The 20,783-nt window shown below is 37.9% G+C and overlaps 1 protein-coding gene across 1 annotated transcript in view; it reads left to right on the top strand.

The window, feature by feature from the left end:
- Positions 1–12,777: 12,777 nt before the first annotated feature.
- LOC125206367 (myosin-1-like) overlaps positions 12,778–20,783 on the top strand; it is a 9,301-nt gene continuing 1,295 nt past the window's right edge. The window contains exons 1-23 of the mRNA XM_048105633.1: positions 12,778–13,689; positions 14,556–14,657; positions 14,740–14,883; positions 14,977–15,127; positions 15,208–15,235; positions 15,459–15,624; positions 15,756–15,819; positions 15,948–15,961; positions 16,052–16,136; positions 16,279–16,382; positions 16,479–16,617; positions 16,985–17,109; positions 17,222–17,374; positions 17,456–17,545; positions 18,023–18,100; positions 18,390–18,548; positions 18,853–19,059; positions 19,308–19,513; positions 19,598–19,733; positions 19,859–19,988; positions 20,066–20,212; positions 20,524–20,591; positions 20,755–20,778. Coding sequence (XP_047961590.1) covers positions 13,351–13,689; positions 14,556–14,657; positions 14,740–14,883; positions 14,977–15,127; positions 15,208–15,235; positions 15,459–15,624; positions 15,756–15,819; positions 15,948–15,961; positions 16,052–16,136; positions 16,279–16,382; positions 16,479–16,617; positions 16,985–17,109; positions 17,222–17,374; positions 17,456–17,545; positions 18,023–18,100; positions 18,390–18,548; positions 18,853–19,059; positions 19,308–19,513; positions 19,598–19,733; positions 19,859–19,988; positions 20,066–20,212; positions 20,524–20,591; positions 20,755–20,778 — 2,859 coding nt within the window. The 5' untranslated portion in view covers positions 12,778–13,350. The remainder of the gene's footprint in view (positions 13,690–14,555; positions 14,658–14,739; positions 14,884–14,976; positions 15,128–15,207; positions 15,236–15,458; positions 15,625–15,755; positions 15,820–15,947; positions 15,962–16,051; positions 16,137–16,278; positions 16,383–16,478; positions 16,618–16,984; positions 17,110–17,221; positions 17,375–17,455; positions 17,546–18,022; positions 18,101–18,389; positions 18,549–18,852; positions 19,060–19,307; positions 19,514–19,597; positions 19,734–19,858; positions 19,989–20,065; positions 20,213–20,523; positions 20,592–20,754; positions 20,779–20,783) is intronic.

Raw genomic sequence — 20,783 nt, 5'->3', positions numbered from 1 at the left:
TATGTGACTTTTAGAAATACTTTGAGATTGGTACAGTAATTTCATGCTTTTCCATTGTGAACATATTGACATAATGTCATGGTGGAAAAGAGAAACATGGATTAAAATGGGATGAGAATATCAACTAAAAGAAGCAGCATCTCTGGCTTTATAAGTAATAAAGGAGCATGCCATGCATCATCAAGAGTTTACACAATGATCTCAAGAAAGTTGTAAATTTGCCACCCTTTCTAACCTCACTATAAGACATAAAGAGTCCCTATTATGCAATATCCTATTAAATTGGTTCAGAAACTTTATCTTATCCAACCCAAAAGGCCGCATTGCCTTTGTGCCGTTAAATCCCCATATTGTTCTTTTACCATTCCCAAAGACTAACAACTTAGGTCATGCTTGGTATAATGGAATAGAATGGGGGAATGGAATTGCATTCCTACCTCCATTCCATTCCTTTGCTTGGTAAAAATTTTCCTTAGGAATCACCATTCCATTAGGAATGGTCATTCCATTCTACATGGGAAAACTCATTCCATCCATTTAGCTAAGGAATGGTCATTCCCTTCCATTTCATTTTCCTTTCTTCTTATTTTTAAAATTTAACAAAATTATATAAATATTATTTAATATTATAAATAAATTTAATATCATCTCAATTTTAGCATAAATTAAAATTTTAAAATTTTTAATAATTGAAAAACACACAGCAACTCACACACACAAAAACACACAGCAACTCTCTCTCTCTCTCACACACACACAAAACACAGCCAAACACACACAGCAAAACACACACACGCACACACAACAACTCACACAACACACACACACACAGCAAAACACACACACACACACGCAGCAACACACACAGCACACACAACAACATACACGCAGCAACACACACAGCAACAAATACGCACACACCACCACATATACACACACACATCAACACATACATACACCACATATGCACACACTCATTTACGTGTATCATACAAATTTATATGATCCAAAATATTGATAAAAATATTTTTGAATAAATATTTTTTTTATAGAATCAACATATTAATTATTCATATTTCATTTCATTCCATTCATATATTATTTTGTAGTTACCAAGCATAGGAATGAAATCAATCTAGGAATAACAATTCCATTCCATTTGTAAACCTTACATTCACCAAGCACAAGAATGGAATGGAATTGTCATTCCATTCCCACCTTCATTCCATTCCCATCTTCATTCCATTCCATCACACCAAGCATGACCTTAAGATTCACACATGCATCATACATATAGAAGTGGGGGAGTAAGTTCAACTTTCTAGCAATAAACACACAATCAAGCCTCTGTAGTCTGTACACAAAACTTTCACATTTACATATTATGTAGCACAGCAGAGACAAATCACAACCTCAAAGAAAAACAAAAAAAAGCCCCATAAATTCAGCAAATTTTCAAGAGATCCACCACTACAAAAAGCGAGCTGTAAAAGCAGCACATTGTGAAGTGCAATGCATGCTAATTGATCAACTGCGAAATAAAAGCTAGGGCTCGAAGACACAATTCTACTTTCCAAAAAATAAAAAACAATATACGTACAATGATATATTGAAGTGAATAGAGAAAATTGGTGGCGCTAACCTCGATGAAATAACCGGTGCCGACGTCCACTAAGACCTTTTCCGCATCATCCAACTTTCCGTCAAGGGCGCCAACATCTTCTTCCCTGCCACAAAAAAATTAGATGAAGAGACCGTCAAACTCCATGAAAACTAGGAAATAGGAATAGATCATGGAGTGTGGACCTCGGGGGCGGAGAGAGAGGTCGTGGAGGGCGACGGAGGCGGGCATTGGCGGAGCGGATGTTGTTGAGACTGTCCTGGAGTAGATTGACCTCCATATCGACCTCCACGCTCATCTTCTCCAACTCCTTGTTGAAAATAAAGGGATAAAATTTCGAAGCCGTTACAGGCGGTACTCTAACTATTACAATCGAAGGAAGATAATAACAATAAGTGGAATGAAAATTACAACGGAAATAATAAAACAAACCGAACTATAAGTCGAGTCGAGGGAAGCCCTCTTTCCGCAAGACAAATTACGCCCCGGCTAGTGCTCACGGAATGACGTATTGCCCCCAAAGATAAAACGACTTCCTCCTAGCGTGTAGAAGCACCTCAAACCCGCTAGGCACCGGCGAACTTGATGGAGTTCCGAGAATCGAGCTATGCAATGCTCCTAAGATGCACACTATGATGTAGAGCTTGAGAGAGAATGTAATGCTTTTGTTGGTGTATTTTCCCTCTTCCAAACTCCACCTATTTATAGGATAGGGGAGGCCACCTCAAAGGTCTTAGCATTAAGGGACATCATAAACCAAATGGAGGTTACAAGAACATGAAAGGCCAAAGGACTTAGCCACATGAAAGGCCAAAAGCCTCTTATTTATCACACGTTTTCAACAATCCCCCACATTGGTTAGAGCACTGCCAGCTCAAACCAACACAAGACGTGTATGCATGCATGCAGACTCTTCGCTCAATTCTCGAGAAACAATATTGCATTTGGAATAGTAGCTTGGGGCTTTGAACTTTCCATAGTCAACACTATCGGGCATACCGGCGGCCTGGTGGACGTGATGCCTTGAACCATTCCTCCTTGGTGTATACCGAGACAATAATATTGACACAATACTATTTACAAACTCATCAGTTCTCACGTTTGTGTCCTTTACTGGCCATGGAACACCACTTTGGATTCATAAGTGATTCACATGTTGAAGCGGCCCACACTTCTTCACTTACATAGGTGATTCTTTTCCAGGTATCCTGCAATACCCACCTCCTCGAGGTTTCTAAGAATCATTAAAAGTCAAAACTTAGCCTCTTACCACATGCAGGTTACAACACTCAATGCTTTCTAAAGAATGGGCGAAGATTAAAAATCTTCCGAGTGTTACAACTAGAGTCATATAGCTTTGTTTTCCCATTGAACCAAGCCCATGGGATCTCCAATCGTATGGTTGGGTTACCACTATAATCATCTTTTAAAATGTGGTTTTCAGTCCCATTCCTTTTAGCAATTTATGCATTTGATCACGGTTTAAACTTTTCGTTAACGGATCCGCTAAGTTATCCACTGACCTTACATAGTCAACTGCGATAACACCACTTGTGATCAACTGCCTCACGGTATTATGTCGCCGACGAATGTGTCGAGACTTACCATTGTATAAGCCACTATGTGCTCTCCCTATAGCCGCTTGGCTATCACAGTGTATCACTACTGTCGGCACTGGCTTCTTCCAACATGGAATATCTTCTAGGAAGTTTCTAAGCCACTCGGCTTCTTCCCCTGCTTTGTCTAAAGCGATAAACTCAGATTCCATGGTGGATCGAGCTATACACGTCTGTTTCGTTGACTTCCACGAAACAGCTCCACCCCCCACAGTGAACACATACCCACTCGTCGAAAACGAGTCTTTTGAATCAGAGATCCAATTTGCATCACAGTACCCTTCAAGTACTTGGGGATAGTTTGTGTACTGCAGCTCAAAGTTAAGAGTATACTTCAAGTATCTCAAAACCCTACGCAGAGCTTTCCAATGTTCCTTGCTTGGGTTGCTCGTAAATCGGCTCAGCTTATTCACCGTACACGCAAGATCTGGTCGGGTGCAGTTTGTGATAAACATCAAACTCCCTATGATCCTTGCATATTCTTCTTGAGCTACAGGCTCACCCGTGTGCTTACTCAAATGCACGTTGGGTTCCAATGGAGTCTTAGCTGGCTCACAGTCAAAGGAGTGAAACTTTTTAAGCACTTTCTCAATGTAATGAGATTGTGTCAGTGCAATTCCCTCATGATTCCTTTTAATCTTGATTCCGAGAATCACATCAGCTAGACCCATATCTTTCATGTCGAAATTTCTCTTCAACATATTTTTGGTCTCGTTGATAATGGCACTATTGCTGCCCATAATCAACATATCATCCACATAAAGACACACAATAACGAACCCATTATTTGTGTTCTTAATGTATACACACTTATCACACTCGTTGATAGTGAACCCATTTGACAACATCACATTGTCAAACTTCAAGTGCCATTGCAAAGGCGCTTGTTTTAATCCATATAGAGACCTCACTAGTTTGCATACCTTCCTTTCTTGGCCAGGTACTACAAACCCTTCAGGTTGCTCCATATAAATTTCTTCCTCCAATTCACCATTCAGAAATGCAGTTTTCACATCCATTTGGTGAATTTCAAGATTGTGCAAAGCAGCAATCGCAAGAAGCACCCGAATGGAAGTGATTCTCGTAACGGGTGAATACGTGTCGAAGAAGTCATATCCTTCTTGCTGCTTAAAGCCTTTCACAACTAGGCGAGCCTTGTACTTTTCAATAGTACCATCAGTTTTATATTTCCTTCTCAGGATCCACTTGCACCCTAAGGTCTTACAACCTTCTGGCAAGTCTACTAACACCCATGTGTTATTTCTCATAATTGATTCAATTTCACTATTGATCGCTTCTTGCCAGAATGGCGCATCTGGGCCAGACAACGCTTCTGCCAACGACTTTGGTTCGTCATCCAACATAAAAGTTATGAAGTCGGGACCAAATGTCTTAGCAACTTTAACTCTTTTACCACGTCTTGGTTCTACATCCTCAGGACTTGACCTCGTCCTTTTTGGAGGATTGGAACTAGTGGATTCATCCATCATTCTTTCACTAGAACGATCCTCCTGCCTCTTGCAAGGGTAAACATTCTCAAAGAATATAGCATTCCTTGACTCAATCGTTGTTCCTTCAGCCACGCCAGGCACAACTGACTTATGGACTAGGAAACGATAGGCACTACTATTAAGTGCATGGCCAATAAAGATGCAATCAACTGTTTTAGGGCCTATTGCAACTTGCTTCGGAGGTGGCACTTCTACCTTCGCTAAGCACCCCCACACTTTGAGGTATGAATACGAAGGTTTCTTGCCTTTCCACAACTCATAGGGAGTCACATCCCTACTTTTTAGTGGAATCTTATTCAGGATATAATTTGCCGTTAACACAGCCTCCCCCCACATGTTCTGGGGTAAACCTGAATTAATCAACAGAGCATTCATCATCTCTTTAAGTGTTCGATTTTTGCGTTCAGCAACACCATTCGACTGAGGAGAATATGGAGCCGTGGTTTGGTGAATTATACCACTTGCATGACATAATTCTGCAAACGGCGCCACATATTCACCACCTCTATCACTTCGAACACACTTAATTCGACAATTAAGTTGATTTTCGGCTTCATTTTTGAAGTCTTTAAACGCTTCAATTGCCTCATCTTTACTTCTTAATAAGTAAAGGTAACAATACCTTGTGCAATCATCTATAAACGTGATGAAATACTTTTTACCACCTCTTGTTTGCACAAATTTCAAATCACATACGTCTGTATGGATCAACTCAAGAGGTTTTGTGCTCCGCTCTACCGAATGGAACGACAGCTTAGCCATTTTGGCTTCAACACACACTTCACATCTTTCTTGTGAGTTAAACTTATCAACTTTTAGTAAATTAAGATTTACTAATCTTTTTATAGCATTTAGATTTACATGTCCCAATCTATTATGCCATAAATCAGAGCTCTCAAGCAAATAAGAGGATGTGTCATCTTCCTTATTGCATATTCCTTTTCCACGGTGAATGACCGTAACATTCAGCTCAAAAAGCCCATTCACTAGGTGGCCTTCACCTATGAATTTTCCATTCTTGGTCAATATAACCTTTTCACACTCAAATTCTAGTGAAAATCCATGATTTACTAGAAGTGAGCCTGACACCAAATTATTTCGGATGTCTGGGACATGCAGCACATCCTTAAGGGTAAGAACCTTTCCAGATCCTAGTTTTAGGAACACATTACCCACACCAACTACCTCAGAAGAGGCTTGGTTTCTCATGCGTACTTTTCTACCTCCAACAGATTTGTAAGTAGAAAAAACGCTTCTCTCGGAGCACACATGACATGTGGCACCCGTATCAACAAACCATTCATTTGGATTATTACCATGGTCCACGTCGGAGACCATTGCGACCACCTCGTGATCTTCGTTGTTTATAACAACACGTTCAAATAATTTGCACAATATTGTCTCCAACAATAAGTACACAATTATATTGAACCATATGTGCATTGGTATATTCAACACCACATGCATCCCAATTATTACTACCAAGTCTAAATTGGTCTTGCTTGTCAAATGACAAACGATAAACACAATTCTCAAGAGAATAGATCTCAAGGAATTAACCACTTCATTGCGCATCAACATTGCGACTGTTCGTTGCTTCATTCCAGCTTTGAAGCTCATGTTTCCTCCAACTTCGATTGGTATAATCCTGTCTTAGAAGAGTACACTAATTTGTCTTGCGATTGTTAGAAATAATGGGATAAAATTCCCAAGTCGTGTACAGGCGGTACTCTAACTATTACAATCGAAAGGAAATAACAACAATAACTGGAATGAAAATTACAACGGAAATAATAAAACAAACCAACAATAAGTCGAGTCGAGGGAAGCCCTCTTTCCGCAAGACAAATTACGCCCCGGCTAGTGCTCACGGAATGACGTATTGCCCCCAAAGATAAAACGACTTCCTCCTAGCGTGTAGAAGCACCTCAAACCCGCTAGGCACCGGCGAACTTGATGGAGTTCCGAGAATCGAGCTATGCAATGCTCCTAAGATGCACACTATGATGTAGATAGCTAGAGAGAGAAGTGAGAATGCTTGTTGTGGTGTATTTTCCCTCTTCCAAACTCCACCTATTTATAGGATAGGGGAGGCCACCTCAAAGGTCTTAGCATTAAGGGACATCATAAACCAAAACTTTAATTTAATCACAAAACTTATTTCTGAAAATTAAAATCAATCGCATAAAGTTTGTTTTTTCTAATCTTTGTGCAAAAAAATTAAAATTCCCATTGTGCATTGAAGTATTCAAATCATCCAATGATGACTCACTCCTGTGTTGGAAAACGTAAAATCGTTAAAAAATGGAAGCTATCAGCTATGTAAATTTGATGCAGTATTATACTATGAGAGATTAAAAGTTATACGTCAACTAAATACTAGTGTGAGATTATGAAACGCCACAAATGAAATAAACTCATTTGTTCCACAAATCAAATTATGCAATGGCCATCGACAGGTGTGGAAGGGATCAATTCATCAATCGACCCACCATCGAACCATGAGTACCACTGCCACTGGATACATATTTTGCTAAACCATCACGGTTTTTGTATAAAGAGTGTCTTCACCAATGAAAATTAAGTTGGAGCTGAAAATTACTCCTAATATAGGAGATTAATGGTTGGACGATATTTATTGGTCGAAAGAAATGCTCGCTACTATTTTTAATAAAAGATTATTGGTCGAAAGAAATGCTCGCTACTATTTTTAATAAAAGAATTTTGAGTGTTTCTATGGATACTCAAAGAAATCAACAATTGTACACTTCAGAAGATGATGATACCCCTATTTAGAGCATCCACGATGCCGGCTAGCCGATTCGCGGCGTCCGAACCATTGCAATCGGCCAGCGGCGAATTGGCCAGAAAATCGGCATGGGCTAGCCGATTCAAGGGCGCTGGCTGCCATTGTGGCGTGCCGATCGGCCAGCGCCTATTTTCAGTTTTTTTTTTTGAAAATCTATATATACGCGATTTTAGTTTCATTTTCATTTGTACCACTTGTTTTAACGAGTTTTTTCTCTCTCTAACTTTCTGTACAAGAGCATCATCGAGGGATGAGTAACGCGGGCGGTAGCGGTGGTGGTAGTGGTGGGGATGCTGAGGAGTACGAACGGCAGATGAACGAGGCTATGGAGGCCTACATGAACCGCGAGATGGAGCGGTACATGCGAAGGGTGGAACAGCAGGCGGTACCTCGCCCTCCACCGGTTGTTCACCACCGAGCAGTGATTGATCGGGATCACGTAGTTGCACATCAGCGGCTATATGACGACTACTTCGCTCCGGACCCGCGGTTTCCAAAGCAACCATGTTCAGGCAGCGTTTTAGAATGCGCAGTGAGTTGTTTATGCGTATCGTTGACGCTTTGGAGCGTTGATATCTTTATTTCCGCTTCAGGCACGATGCGGCTGGCAGACCCGACCACACCCCTATCCAAAAGTGCACGGCGACAATCAGACAGTTGGCCTACGGAGGCGCGGCAGACATGTGGGATGAGTACCTCCACATCGGTGAGACGACTTCTCTGCAATGTCTGAAGTATTTCTGTCAGGGCGTGATAAACATTTTCGGTGAGCAGTACCTTCGAAGCCTTACTCCCCAAGATTGTCAGGATTTGATGCAGATGCACGGGGAGCAACATGGGTTCCCCGGGATGTTAGGCAGCATAGAATGTATGCATTGGGAGTGGAAGAACTGTCTGACTGTCTGGAAAGGGGCCTACACGACCGGCTACAAGGGAAAGAATCCCACGATGATCCTCGAGGCCGTAGTTGATTACCGGCTGTGGATCACGGCATGCGTATTTTGGGGTTGCCGGGGTTTGGAGCCCCTTGCACAGTGGAAGACTTGTACAAAACAAATAAATCAGACGTGGGATCTATTTGACCGATTATGCGATTAATCAATTGACATGTTAAACAGATAATTGCATGCTAGAACGCAAATAATTCATGCTCATAGGAAATAAATCCTAAACATAATTTCTACGATTTAGGGTTACCGATTTTGATTCTCCAAAGAATCGACGATTGCTCGCGCCTTCTCCACGATGATGATCTTCGAATACTAGACCACAAATCTTCTCTCTGGTTCCCGAACTATACTCCAATATCGGTGTGGGCTGATCTTACTAGAATACTAGGACTTAAATAAAGAAGACAGAAGAAATCATTTTGGGAATAGGTGAAGAATTCGAAATCCTCCACAATTTCTGGAGAGTTCGAAATTTTCGAAAAATTTGAGAATAAAAATTGTGATCATTCTCGTCTCCTTTATTCTCCTATTTATATTAAGTTCCTTTTGGGCCCAGACAGGGATCTATGGAAGGTTTTGGATATGAGCTTCCCAATTAGCTTTTTACTAATTAAATTGAACCCACAATTTAATACAAGCTTATTGGAATACTACGAGCAGCCACTACAGAAGTAATATTGAACTCTCCCCATCCAAATCCGAAATTACAAGTAATTCGGGTTTCCGTTGTTTATTATTTATTTCCCGCGCTTAAGATATAAATATCCATTAATTAATTAATGTCTGCTATGAACTTAATTAATTAATATCTTATTAATTCCAAGAGTGGACTTAGCAAGAAACATTTATTTATTATTCATAGAGTAATAAAACTCCAAAAAGCCTATCTAGGTTGTGAAATTCTTCTTTTTCTTTTGCAAAGCATTGCATAGATCTGACCGTGTTACCTTAAAGTGGACGACGCCCACAATCGGTCTACTAAGCAAAAGACTTAGACTTTGTTTACTTCTTATGCATTTAAATGTTTATAAAACATCTTATAAATGCAAAAGCAAATACAATGTAATAATAATAGTGATTCTATTCGTGCGAGACTACTCGAATAATACTGAATCACGTTAAAAGTGGATTGTAGAGTTTTACGTATACAAGCAAGATTCTATTCGCGCGAAACTTGCTCGAAACATGCTTTTCAGTATACCAAACCTAACAGGGGTAGCCGGGTCGAACAACGACTTCAACGTCCTCAACTCGTCGCCCCTCTTCAACGAGAAGTGTCAGGGCATTGGTCCAGCCGTCTCATTTGTGGCCAACGGAAACCGGCATGATATGAGCTACTACTTGGCGGATGGGATATATCTTAGGTGGCCCGTCTTTGTGAAGACGATCAGGCACACGACGGATGACAAGAATGCCTACTTTGCGGAACGACAGGAGTCGGCGCGCAAGGACGTGGAGCGCGCATTTGGTGTGCTCCAGTCTCGATGGGCGGCAATTAAGGGTCCAACGCGTTTGTGGGATGTCAAATGCGTTTCCCAAATAATGTACGCCTGCATTATCATGCACAACATGATCGTCGAAGATGAAGGCGTACAACTGACTAGTTGGGCCAATGACGATGAAGCCGGTCCAAGCCACGGAACGGCCACCCCTAGCGTACGACATGGGGTACCCCTCGATGAAGTCGGCCGCCTCCAGGAATATGCCGACATGCGCCAAGTGGATGCTCATATACAACTCCAAAAGGATATAATTGAAGAGTTGTGGGCACGGAAGACTGCACGGCGATAGTTTTTTTCTTTATTATGTAATTTATTTTTTTAAATGAATGTACTTTTTTTTTTAATGCAATTAATGAATTTTCCCGTATATGTCTCGTAAATTTAATTCCGCAATTTAATCGTAAATTTAATTCCGTAAATGTAGTTGTTTTTGAATTATTTTTATTGCGGCTGGCCTATGGCTGGCCTAAATCTGATGTGGCAGGTGGATTTTTAGTGCTGCTGACGTGGCAGGGAGAGAGAGTGGCTGACCTAATTCTATTATGGATGCTCTTAATCTATATCTCCACCAAACGAGTTTCATTCTTATTTATTACTCTCTCCGTCCCTAATAATTCGTCATCATATGACTCGCCACGAGTTTTAAGAAATGTAAATATATGGGTTGAAAAAGTTAATGGTACGTGAGTCCTACTTTTATATATTAATTTTATAATAAAATGTGAGTGAGAATGAATTACTTGAATGTGGAATTACAACAAAAAATAATAAAAGTGGAAAGTGATAAATTTTTAGGGACGTACGAAAATGAAAATGAAATGAAAAATTTTCAATAACGAATGAAATATTATAATTTTTATTTATATTCAACTCCGCGAGTTTCGTTTTCGTAATTAATGGATCATTATTCAATCACCATATACCTAATGATTGTGATTGACAAAAATTAAAGTTAATTGAAATTTCAAAAGCGAGAGTTTAAATAGTCATGATTAAAATGACCCCACCATTTTCAGCAGTTTGTAAGTTTATTTCTAGACCATAGACTTGATGTGAACTGATTTAATATGCAAATCGTAATGTGTATTTCAATAGAGTAACGACAAACGACCAAATTTTGTACAATCAAAATAAGGTTATATTAATAATTTGATGGATTAGTTATATATTAAAATTATAAATATAGTAAGTGGATAAATTAAAAAGACTTATTAGCCTTTAACCTCATTTTTTATATTTATATTTGAATTTTCTTTTTATTGTTTTTAATATTTGAATTAAAGTATGCACTAATTATATTTATGATTCTAAAAAAATAAAAAAATTATACAAAAATTATAAATATATGACCACAATATTATGCACTTTCCATGTATTATATATGCATCTAAATATTTTAATTAAATACATAAATAAACCTATTTTTGGTCAAATAAATTAGATTTTGGTTGTACAAAATTTGGTCACATAGATTTGTTGATTTCCGATATTTAACCGACCCTTGCACGCCTGCGGCCTGCGCGTGCGCTCGTATATTATTGTGATGACATATAGTCCTTTCTTTTCTGTCCGTTTAGTCCACATAGATTTCCCAATGAGTCACATATAATTCGATTTGGCCGAAATATAATTTATAGAAAATCCCAAATTAGATCAAAGTTATTAATACTTACGACAAACTTTTAAGTTCATGGGAAATTTCGAAATTTAATCAAAATTCGTGACATAAACTACTAAATAGCCCTAAGACTAAAATATTTAAGTTCAAGGGAAATTTCGAAATTTAATCAAAATTCGTGACATAAACTACTAAATAGCCCTAAGACTAAAATATTTAAAAAGTGGACACAAAGGAGTAGATAGCTTACTTTTAGAAATTGACTTAGGTTAGTGTTTGAATGCGAAATGTACTTGAATATATCATTAGTAAAATTGTAGTTTTTGAATAAATCGGTATTATCAAAAAATTGTTTACTCAGAAACTAGAATAACATGACGTTTAAGTTTAATTGTGCAGACCCACTCAAAAGAAGAAAAATAATCATATGAAAACTAATAATCATAGACCAAAGCATTATTAATTGAAACAAATATTCTGTGATAATTATAAAAATGACGTCGAATAAACATGAAACATCTTTTTTAACAAGGTTGCTGATGTCACACTTGAAATTAGATCATCAGTCCACCATGAGTCATGACGGACGGCAAAATTTCCAAATTGTGTCTACATTATTGACAAAAAGAGTACTCCAATTTAATTGTTTAATTGTAGTTCTACTATTTATATTTTAATATAGATGATAAACGCATGAATTATATTGTAACTGTGTCTACGAATTAGGAAACATGAATTGATGTTTCAAGATGAATCAAAATTATAATCTGTATTATTAAAGCATAAAACACGACTACTTTAGCAGGGGATAGTGAAAATAAGCGGTATTTTTGTGTTGGACAATTAAGACAGTAATTAGAGTTAATAATATGGAGTAATTAACTAGTATGAATAAATGAGGAAAGCGAAAGACGGTGGAGGGAGTCAGAGCTGTTTTGAATCTCCGCCGTTGGATTAAAAAAACGTCAGTTTTCGTTGTCACTGTTACAGCGAGGCGGCAAACCAAATGCGAAATGGTCTTCTATTCAAGATTTGAATATCTATAATCCCAAATCTACAAAATCTTATTTCACAGAGTGGAGGAAATATACGCAAAATGCAAATACAGCAATCTAATTTTTTTTGAAAAATCAATTGATTGCTTTCCAAAACCATAGATATACTTGCCTTTCAAAGCGTCCAATAACAAAGCACCAAAACAGAGAAAAGAGGAATAACCAAAGCAAAAAGCTACTTCTGTTTTCTGCCATCTCATCTTCCTCCATATCTTGAACAATTTGCTTACAAATCCATCCTATTATTAGTATTATATTGTCATTGCTCCCGCCATATCTCTCTCCGTCTTTGCTTTCTGTAACGCTTTTCTTCTCTCCATCTTTACTGCATGCAATTTTGATTTTCAAATTGCCCCATTTCCATTTTCCAATTCATTTGCTGTCTTTTTCACGACAACTGAGCGATCGGGGGTTAAAATCTGTTTAGAGCTTTGGTTTTCAGTTTGTAAAGGGACTTGTATTTGTATTGAGTGTCTTTTTGCTTGGGGGAATTTGGATCATTTTTGCCCAATTTTGTGGAGTGTTTTTTAGGTATATATGTTTTTAGATTTGAAGTAGGATTCACTTTTGAAGAACAAAAAGGGAGGTAAAAGCTCCCTTTTGATCCAATTATAGGGGTGTTGATTGCCGTTGATTGAATTGGAGGACCCTCTCAAGTCTTGAGTATAATGTCTGCGGTTAATGATAAGCGTTCCTATCAGTCGATCAAGTCGTTGCCCGTTGATTTTAGGTATGCGGGTAATCAAGGTGCAGATAGGACAATGTTGCTTGATACTATATCAGAAAATGCTGAAAATTTGAGAAATAGCTCAGATGGGGCAGCTAATGGTAGGGGTCATGATAGTGATGAATCACCCTATGGTAGTTTGAACGTGCCTGACAAAGATGGGGCTTCTTTGGCTGATGATGGTGATGATAGTAAGGATATAAGTACTCCTGTGCGGCCGATTAAGCAATCATATACTGATTCGAAGTGGAGTGACACCACCCCACACGCATCGAAAAAGGTACTTATGGAAATATTACTTTTCTATTTTTCGTTTGTTAGTCTCCGTTGCATATCATGAAATGGGATTCTTGCCTTTTGAAGCTACATCTGCTTGTGTGGACTGAGCGTGTCTTAATTTTGCTTATGCAATTAAGGGGGAACATGGAAATACAAAAGAAATTCAAGAATAAGGCTCTGCTTAGTCAGAGGTAATAATAAACAAAGGCATTTTCGTATGCTAAAGAGAGGGTTTGATAGAATGACTAGCTGAAAGTCAAAACATTTTTGGATTTTTGCAATCTGCTGTATAGGGTTGAGTGAAGCATTTCTAGAGCATGATTTGATTTTCATTTTAAAATTGAGAAATAGCTTAATGTTTTGGATGTCACATTTATAAAATGAAACAATAGTATGTTTCTGTGATATGACCGAGACTGATGCAGAGGATATATCTTTTTACCCTTTCCAATATTACGTCAGACCCTATTTAATTGACAGAGAAAATGAACACTAAAGCATGCCTTGCCATCCATGCAAGACTGAGAGGAAAAAATCCCAAGAAGCTGTTTATGTCAAGAGGACATTTCCATTTACATTCCTTGAGGCACTTATTCTGTCTGTTTCTATGAGTAACCCTGATTTCTCATACGTGTCCTTGGAGACTGTCTCAATTATTCATCTGGTTCCTTCCTTCATAGAACTTGTTCGCTATTGTGTGACACGCCATCACTTTATCTGCTTAATGATACGTTCTTAAATTACCAAAATGGTGGAATAGAACCTGCTGCTGTTCCTATAACTTTACGTAGGAAAGAGCTTTATATGAACATCATACTTTTCATTTTTATGATGTGATCATCTTTGAATTGTGAGCTTATTTTACAGAAAATTCAGTCGTGGGTTCAGCTTCCTGATGGTAACTGGGAGCTGGGGACAGTTATTCAGACTACTGGTAACGATTCAGTGATAACATTGCCTGAGGGAAAAGTGAGCAAAATTTTGGTTTCCATTATTGTGTTTTCTTGAACTGCTACCTTTTGTTTTTCATTTAACAATTTTCCTTGTGTAGGTACTGAAAGTGAGGTCAGAAACTCTAACACCAGCAAATCCTGATATTCTTGATGGTGTAGATGATCTTATGCAATTAAGTTACCTAAATGAACCGTCAGTTTTGTACAATCTCCAGTATAGATATGATCGTGATTTGATTTATGTAAGTTAGTATGTTAGTGATGAAATTTTCATGAGATTTCCTGGTTTTCTAGCTCAAGTGAACACTGGGTTCTCACCTTTTAGTTTATTTCAGACTAAAGCAGGCCCAGTGCTGGTGGCAGTTAATCCCTTCAAAAAAGTCTTGTTATATGGAAATGATTATATTGAAGCTTACAAGCGCAAATCTTTGGACAACCCTCATGTATATGCCATCACTGATACCGCTATGCGTGAAATGATCCGAGGTAAATTAATCCTGAAATGCTAAGCAAAAGTTTGATGAAATTAATTTAACTCAATAATTTGTTTTATCCTCTCTCTGCAGATGAAGTAAACCAATCTATCATTATAAGGTTAGTCTTTTTTTGGTTATCCAAGTTGCACATGCAATTTTTTTGCCCTTGATTATTTAGCAGCCAACTTTGTTTCGCAGAATCTTGGTTCCTTATACATATTCTTTTTCAATAACTAGTGTACTTAAATATCCATGCAGGCTGTTTCTCACTTAATGTCTTTTTTAATACATGTAATGATAATATTTGACAAGTTTGGTTCTGTCCATCTTTTTTTATCTAGTGGGGAAAGTGGAGCTGGAAAAACCGAGACTGCAAAGATAGCCATGCAATATTTGGCTGCTCTGGGAGGTGGTAGTGGCATCGAGTATGAGATACTAAAGACGAATCCAATTCTGGAAGCTTTTGGTAATGCCAAGACATTAAGAAATAACAACTCAAGTCGATTTGTAAGTTGTTTATTGTGCCATCCTCTATTTCTTGGTTGCTTAGCATGAAATATCAGTACTTCAACTTACTATTGGGGTGCATACCCGATATTTTGCTGTTTGTGAGTTCAAGTAATTAAGACTATGTGCAGGGAAAACTGATCGAAATCCATTTCAGTGAAACTGGAAAAATATCGGGTGCCAAGATTCAAACCTGTAAGATTACTTCTACCACACATATTCTTTTAATAAAATAATTGCACACTGTTGCAGAATTATAGAGACCCTTCTAAATTTGCTTCTTTTTTGGTGCTCCGTCAAATGCGGTTCCTTGTTCCATACAGTTTTGCTAGAGAAGGTAATTACAAATCTACTTAACTTTTCTATTAGATATTTCTCTCAGGTATACAGTACACAGAAAAATAAGGTGGATTGTTTTTGTGAACAGTCAAGAGTTGTTCAATGTTCGGAGGGAGAAAGGTCATATCATATATTTTATCAACTTTGTGCTGGGGCTTCATCTAGCCTAAAAGGTAAAGCTTTACCATTATCCTTGTTTCATCTCTCTTGCCCCTTCCTATATCTGCTTGCTTTTGGTTGTATGTCACTGTTGCCCCTTTCTTCTGTCATGGCTATATGTTTTTCGTTCAGCTGTACTTTCTTGTTCTTTTGCAGACAAATTGAACTTAAAGAATGCTGATGAGTTCAAGTATTTGAGGCAAAGCAATTGCTTTAAGATATCCGGGGTTGATGATGCTGAACAATTTCGTATAGTACTGGTATCCTAATGGACTTGCTCTCACCATGCTTCATCCATTTTCTTGCACTGTTGAACTAAAACTAATTCAGCTATATGTTCTCTGTTGTAAAATCAGGACGCTCTGGACATTGTTCATGTAAGTAAGGAAGATCAGGATAGCGTATTTGCAATGCTGGCTGCAGTACTATGGCTTGGAAATGTCTCATTTACTTCAGTTGATAGTGAAAATCACGTTGAACCAGTGATTGATGAAGGTGAGAATACATCAGGGTGGATATCCTAAAATGAATCTGCCTGAATCTATTTTTGAAATAAACAAATTTTATCTTGTTAAGTGTGGCAATGCCGATGTGCTATGCTTTCCTTTTATAAAGAAAGAAAACCTCTATTCGTTTATGTCTACCATAGCTAAAAAGTTTCAATATTGCATATTTCATTTTATCACTGGGTGTTGCAATAATGTTCATGAGTTAAAGAGAACGTATACTTGATCATTGAATAGTTCGCAACTTGTTTCAATGTGGTGCAGCTAATTTGAAATTCTTGATTATGCTTGTGGTTCGAATAATGTTTGCAAGATGCATGAATTTTGTTGATAATACATGGGCATCCCATTTTCAGGTCTAACCACTGTTGCCACGTTGATTGGGTGCAAAGTGGAGGAACTGAAGCTGGCATTATCAACTCGAAAAATGAGAGTAGGGAGAAGAAATGATACAATCATTCAGAAACTCACTCTAGCACAGGTTGGACAGTTTGTGTGAAACTACTTAATCTTGAAATGCCAAGGGATTGTGGAATTTCAACCTGTACACATGCCAAAGGCCCTGATTTTTTATTCTTACATTGGTATCACAGGCCATGGATACAAGAGATGCATTGGCAAAATCGATCTATGCATGTTTGTTTGACTGGCTAGTGGAACAGATAAATAAATCACTAGCAGTCGGCAAGAGGCGTACAGGCAGATCTATCAGTATCCTTGATATTTATGGATTTGAATCATTTGAGGTGAGTGTTTTATATATGCTTCAACTTGTCTCTTAATCTTTGCTTATATTCTTCTGATGATTGTTTTATTCTGTTTATTAGCGAAATAGTTTTGAGCAGTTCTGCATTAACTATGCCAACGAGAGATTACAACAACACTTCAATCGCCACTTGTTTAAACTGGAGCAAGAGGTAACCATGTCATGTCTCTACTTAAATGTAGTTTCACACTTTCTTCATAATTTGCTATTTATCTCTGAAAAGTGAAAACCATTTTTCGTATTTCAGAAGGTGAATTAAATATCTTTATGACACATAAATTCATTATTTTAAAAAATGAAGGACTTAGATGCCCTGAAACTCTCTTCGCACATGCCAGATACTTTCCTAGTAAACACTAAATAATCCATATGCATATATATATTTTTATACGGATAACCTGAACCTCATGTTCTGCCCTTTAGTCTAGTTGCAACACACACTTTTGGTCTATGAAAGCAATTTATGTACACTGGAAGATTTATGAGTCATTTCTTCTCCAAAGTTTGATCCAAGCATCTATGCGCTCTGATATTATCGCGTGGCATGCTTAATGTGTTATGAAGGTCCAAGTATTATTTACATATTTAGAATGGGGCCTGATTTTGAATCTTTTAAACGTTTCTCCAGGAATACATTCAAGATGGTATTGACTGGGCAAAAGTTGATTTTGAAGACAATCAGGATTGCCTTAATCTGTTTGAGAAGGTCTGACATTCAACCTTGTCAACATTTGTGCAACTAATGCTCTTATTATATTTTTGGCCAAATATGATTTTAAAACTGTAGCACTCTGTTCCAGTCTTGTTCAGTACTAGTTAGATTACTTGTATCTTTCTTATAATTAGGTGGATGTATCTCTAATCTTATCATGGTCAGAAGTTCTTTAAGGTGGATGGAATTTTATATCTTATATGAATAACATCAAGATCTTTATGCTCTGGAGTATTCTGTTTTCTTTTTCTGCTAGACTGCTGAATGGTTTTGTATGGTGCAGAAACCATTAGGGTTACAGTCACTGCTTGATGAGGAATCAACCTTTCCAAATGGTACAGATTTGAGCTTTGCAAATAAGCTCAAGCAACATCTAAGTTCAAATCCTTGTTTTCAAGGAGAAAGGGAGAAAGTTTTTCGTGTTTGCCATTATGCTGGAGAGGTATTCACTTCTATCATATTGGTACCGTGTTTGTTTAGGGTGCGACATATCGCCGCTTCAAATCATGTCGTCCCTAGGATAATTTTCAAAATATTACTAGTATTAAATTTTTATCTTACTATAAATTTATTCATTATGAAAGTAAAATGGAAGTGGACTACTGGCATTGCCACTTCGATTGCTGGCTCTATTATCTCATGATCACTTTCTCATACTATCGGAAGACACTTCTAGAAGTTAATTTTATTCATTTGAACACTCCTTTTATCTCCTGGAGAATCAATAACTTCATCTCTGATGGCAGGTTACATATGACACCACTGGTTTTCTTGAGAAGAACAGGGATTTACTCCATTTGGATTCAATCGAACTTCTTTCTTCTTGCACGTGCACTCTTCCTCGGGCTTTTGCATCCAGCATGCGCAATCAATCTGAGAAGCCTGTAGTAGGGGCACTACATAAATCTGGTGGAGCGGATTCACAAAAATTAAGTGTTACGACAAAATTCAAGGTAAAGCAAGTCTTACTAACCATGCCGACTTGTGTATTTTACAGCTGTAGAGTTAGGAGGTGTTTTGGTGCTTAGTCTAATATTATTATTTAATTCAAACACTTAAACAAACTTGGAGATGAGGGTGAATTGGAATTATCCAATTTTTGGATTTTTTGTTCTTTTAGATCAAGTGCTCTTCTTTTGTTGTCTCTCTTTTCCCTTACTCATTGATCATGATGGTTTCTTGCTAATGTTGTTTTTTTCAGAGCCAACTGTTCCAGTTAATGCAACGTCTTGAAAGCACGACTCCACACTTCATACGCTGTATAAAGCCCAACAACTTCCAATCTCCTGGTGACTATAATCAAGGACTCATACTGCAACAGTTGCGGTGTTGTGGAGTCTTAGAAGTTGTCAGGATATCAAGATCTGGTTTTCCCACCAGAATGTCGCATCAAAAGTTTGCAAGAAGGTAAAAGAGATATTATAAATAAATATTGTGCAACTCTTTATCTTCTATTTTATGTTTATCCATCCAATCTCCTCCCTTCATCAGGTATGGTTTTCTTCTATTAGAGCATGTAGCGTCTCAGGACCCGCTCAGTGTTTCAGTAGCTATTCTTCATCAGTTCAACATTCTCCCCGAGATGTACCAAGTTGGATACACGAAATTGTTTTTCCGAACCGGGCAGGTCAGAATATTTAGGGAACTTGCTTGTTTTAGTCCTGATGTGTGACCTTAGTTGCACACCTCTTGGCTTGAGCAGTCAATCAATCTGTTTGTTTGGCTAATATTTGGTCTTAAATCAACGTATAGATTGGGGTACTTGAAGATACAAGAAATCGCACTCTCCATGGGATATTGCGTGTCCAGAGTTGCTTTAGAGGCCATCAGGCTCGTTGCCAGCTGAGGGAGTTTAGGAGAGGGATTGCCACATTACAGTCATGTATGTCCTCGTGGATATGTATTAACTTTCTTTAGCCTTACAAAACCGTATTTGATGGGGAACCTCTCTTGATGCAGTTATCCGTGGTGAAAGAGTTAGAAAGGAGTATGCAGGCATACTACGCAGGCATAGCGCAGCTATATCTATCCAAAAGCATGCCAGAGCTAGGATTTTGAGGAAAAAGTTCAACAGAGTAAGGGAGGCAACTATCTCAATGCAATCAGGTAATCATCATCTGTGTTATTCCACACAACTATAATACTAGATAGCTCGTTAAACTTGATCAACTAGTTTTCGCAAATTCTGAACATTAGCTAGTTTAACTGGCCTATGCATTTTTAATGCTTAATCTTTGAAATCTACGTGCAAAGTCTTCTAAATTCTCGACATCTGCTTTCTTGAAAGTGATAGTGTGATTAAACTCGACATTGCTTCGATTTATGTTTGTGATTCCGTTCCTTGTGGAGACCTTATAGGGTTGAAAGTGTTACTAACAACTCATATTTACATTCCCATTTTCGCCTTTTTTTTCTAGTTATCCGCGGTTGGTTGGTCAGAAGATGCTCAGGAGACATAGGATTGGTGCAATCAGGAGGAAGAAAGGTACTCAGATTTGCGTTTTGTTACATTTTATTGCGACTTTTTGTATGCATTGACTCCAGATTAGGTTATGAATGTGAAGAAACAGTGTTAGAACAAATATTTTGTACTAATAATGTAGAAATGGGACATGTTGATGTGATGACTTTAATTTGTTGTGGATCAGTATAATGAACCAGAAGAAGTGCCGGTAAA

This window comes from Salvia hispanica, chromosome 2 (genome assembly GCF_023119035.1).
Source record: "Salvia hispanica cultivar TCC Black 2014 chromosome 2, UniMelb_Shisp_WGS_1.0, whole genome shotgun sequence".
Classification (NCBI taxonomy): Eukaryota; Viridiplantae; Streptophyta; class Magnoliopsida; order Lamiales; family Lamiaceae; genus Salvia; species Salvia hispanica.
The sequence above is the reverse complement of the archived record's forward strand: the minus strand, read 5'-3'. Positions and strand labels throughout refer to the sequence as shown.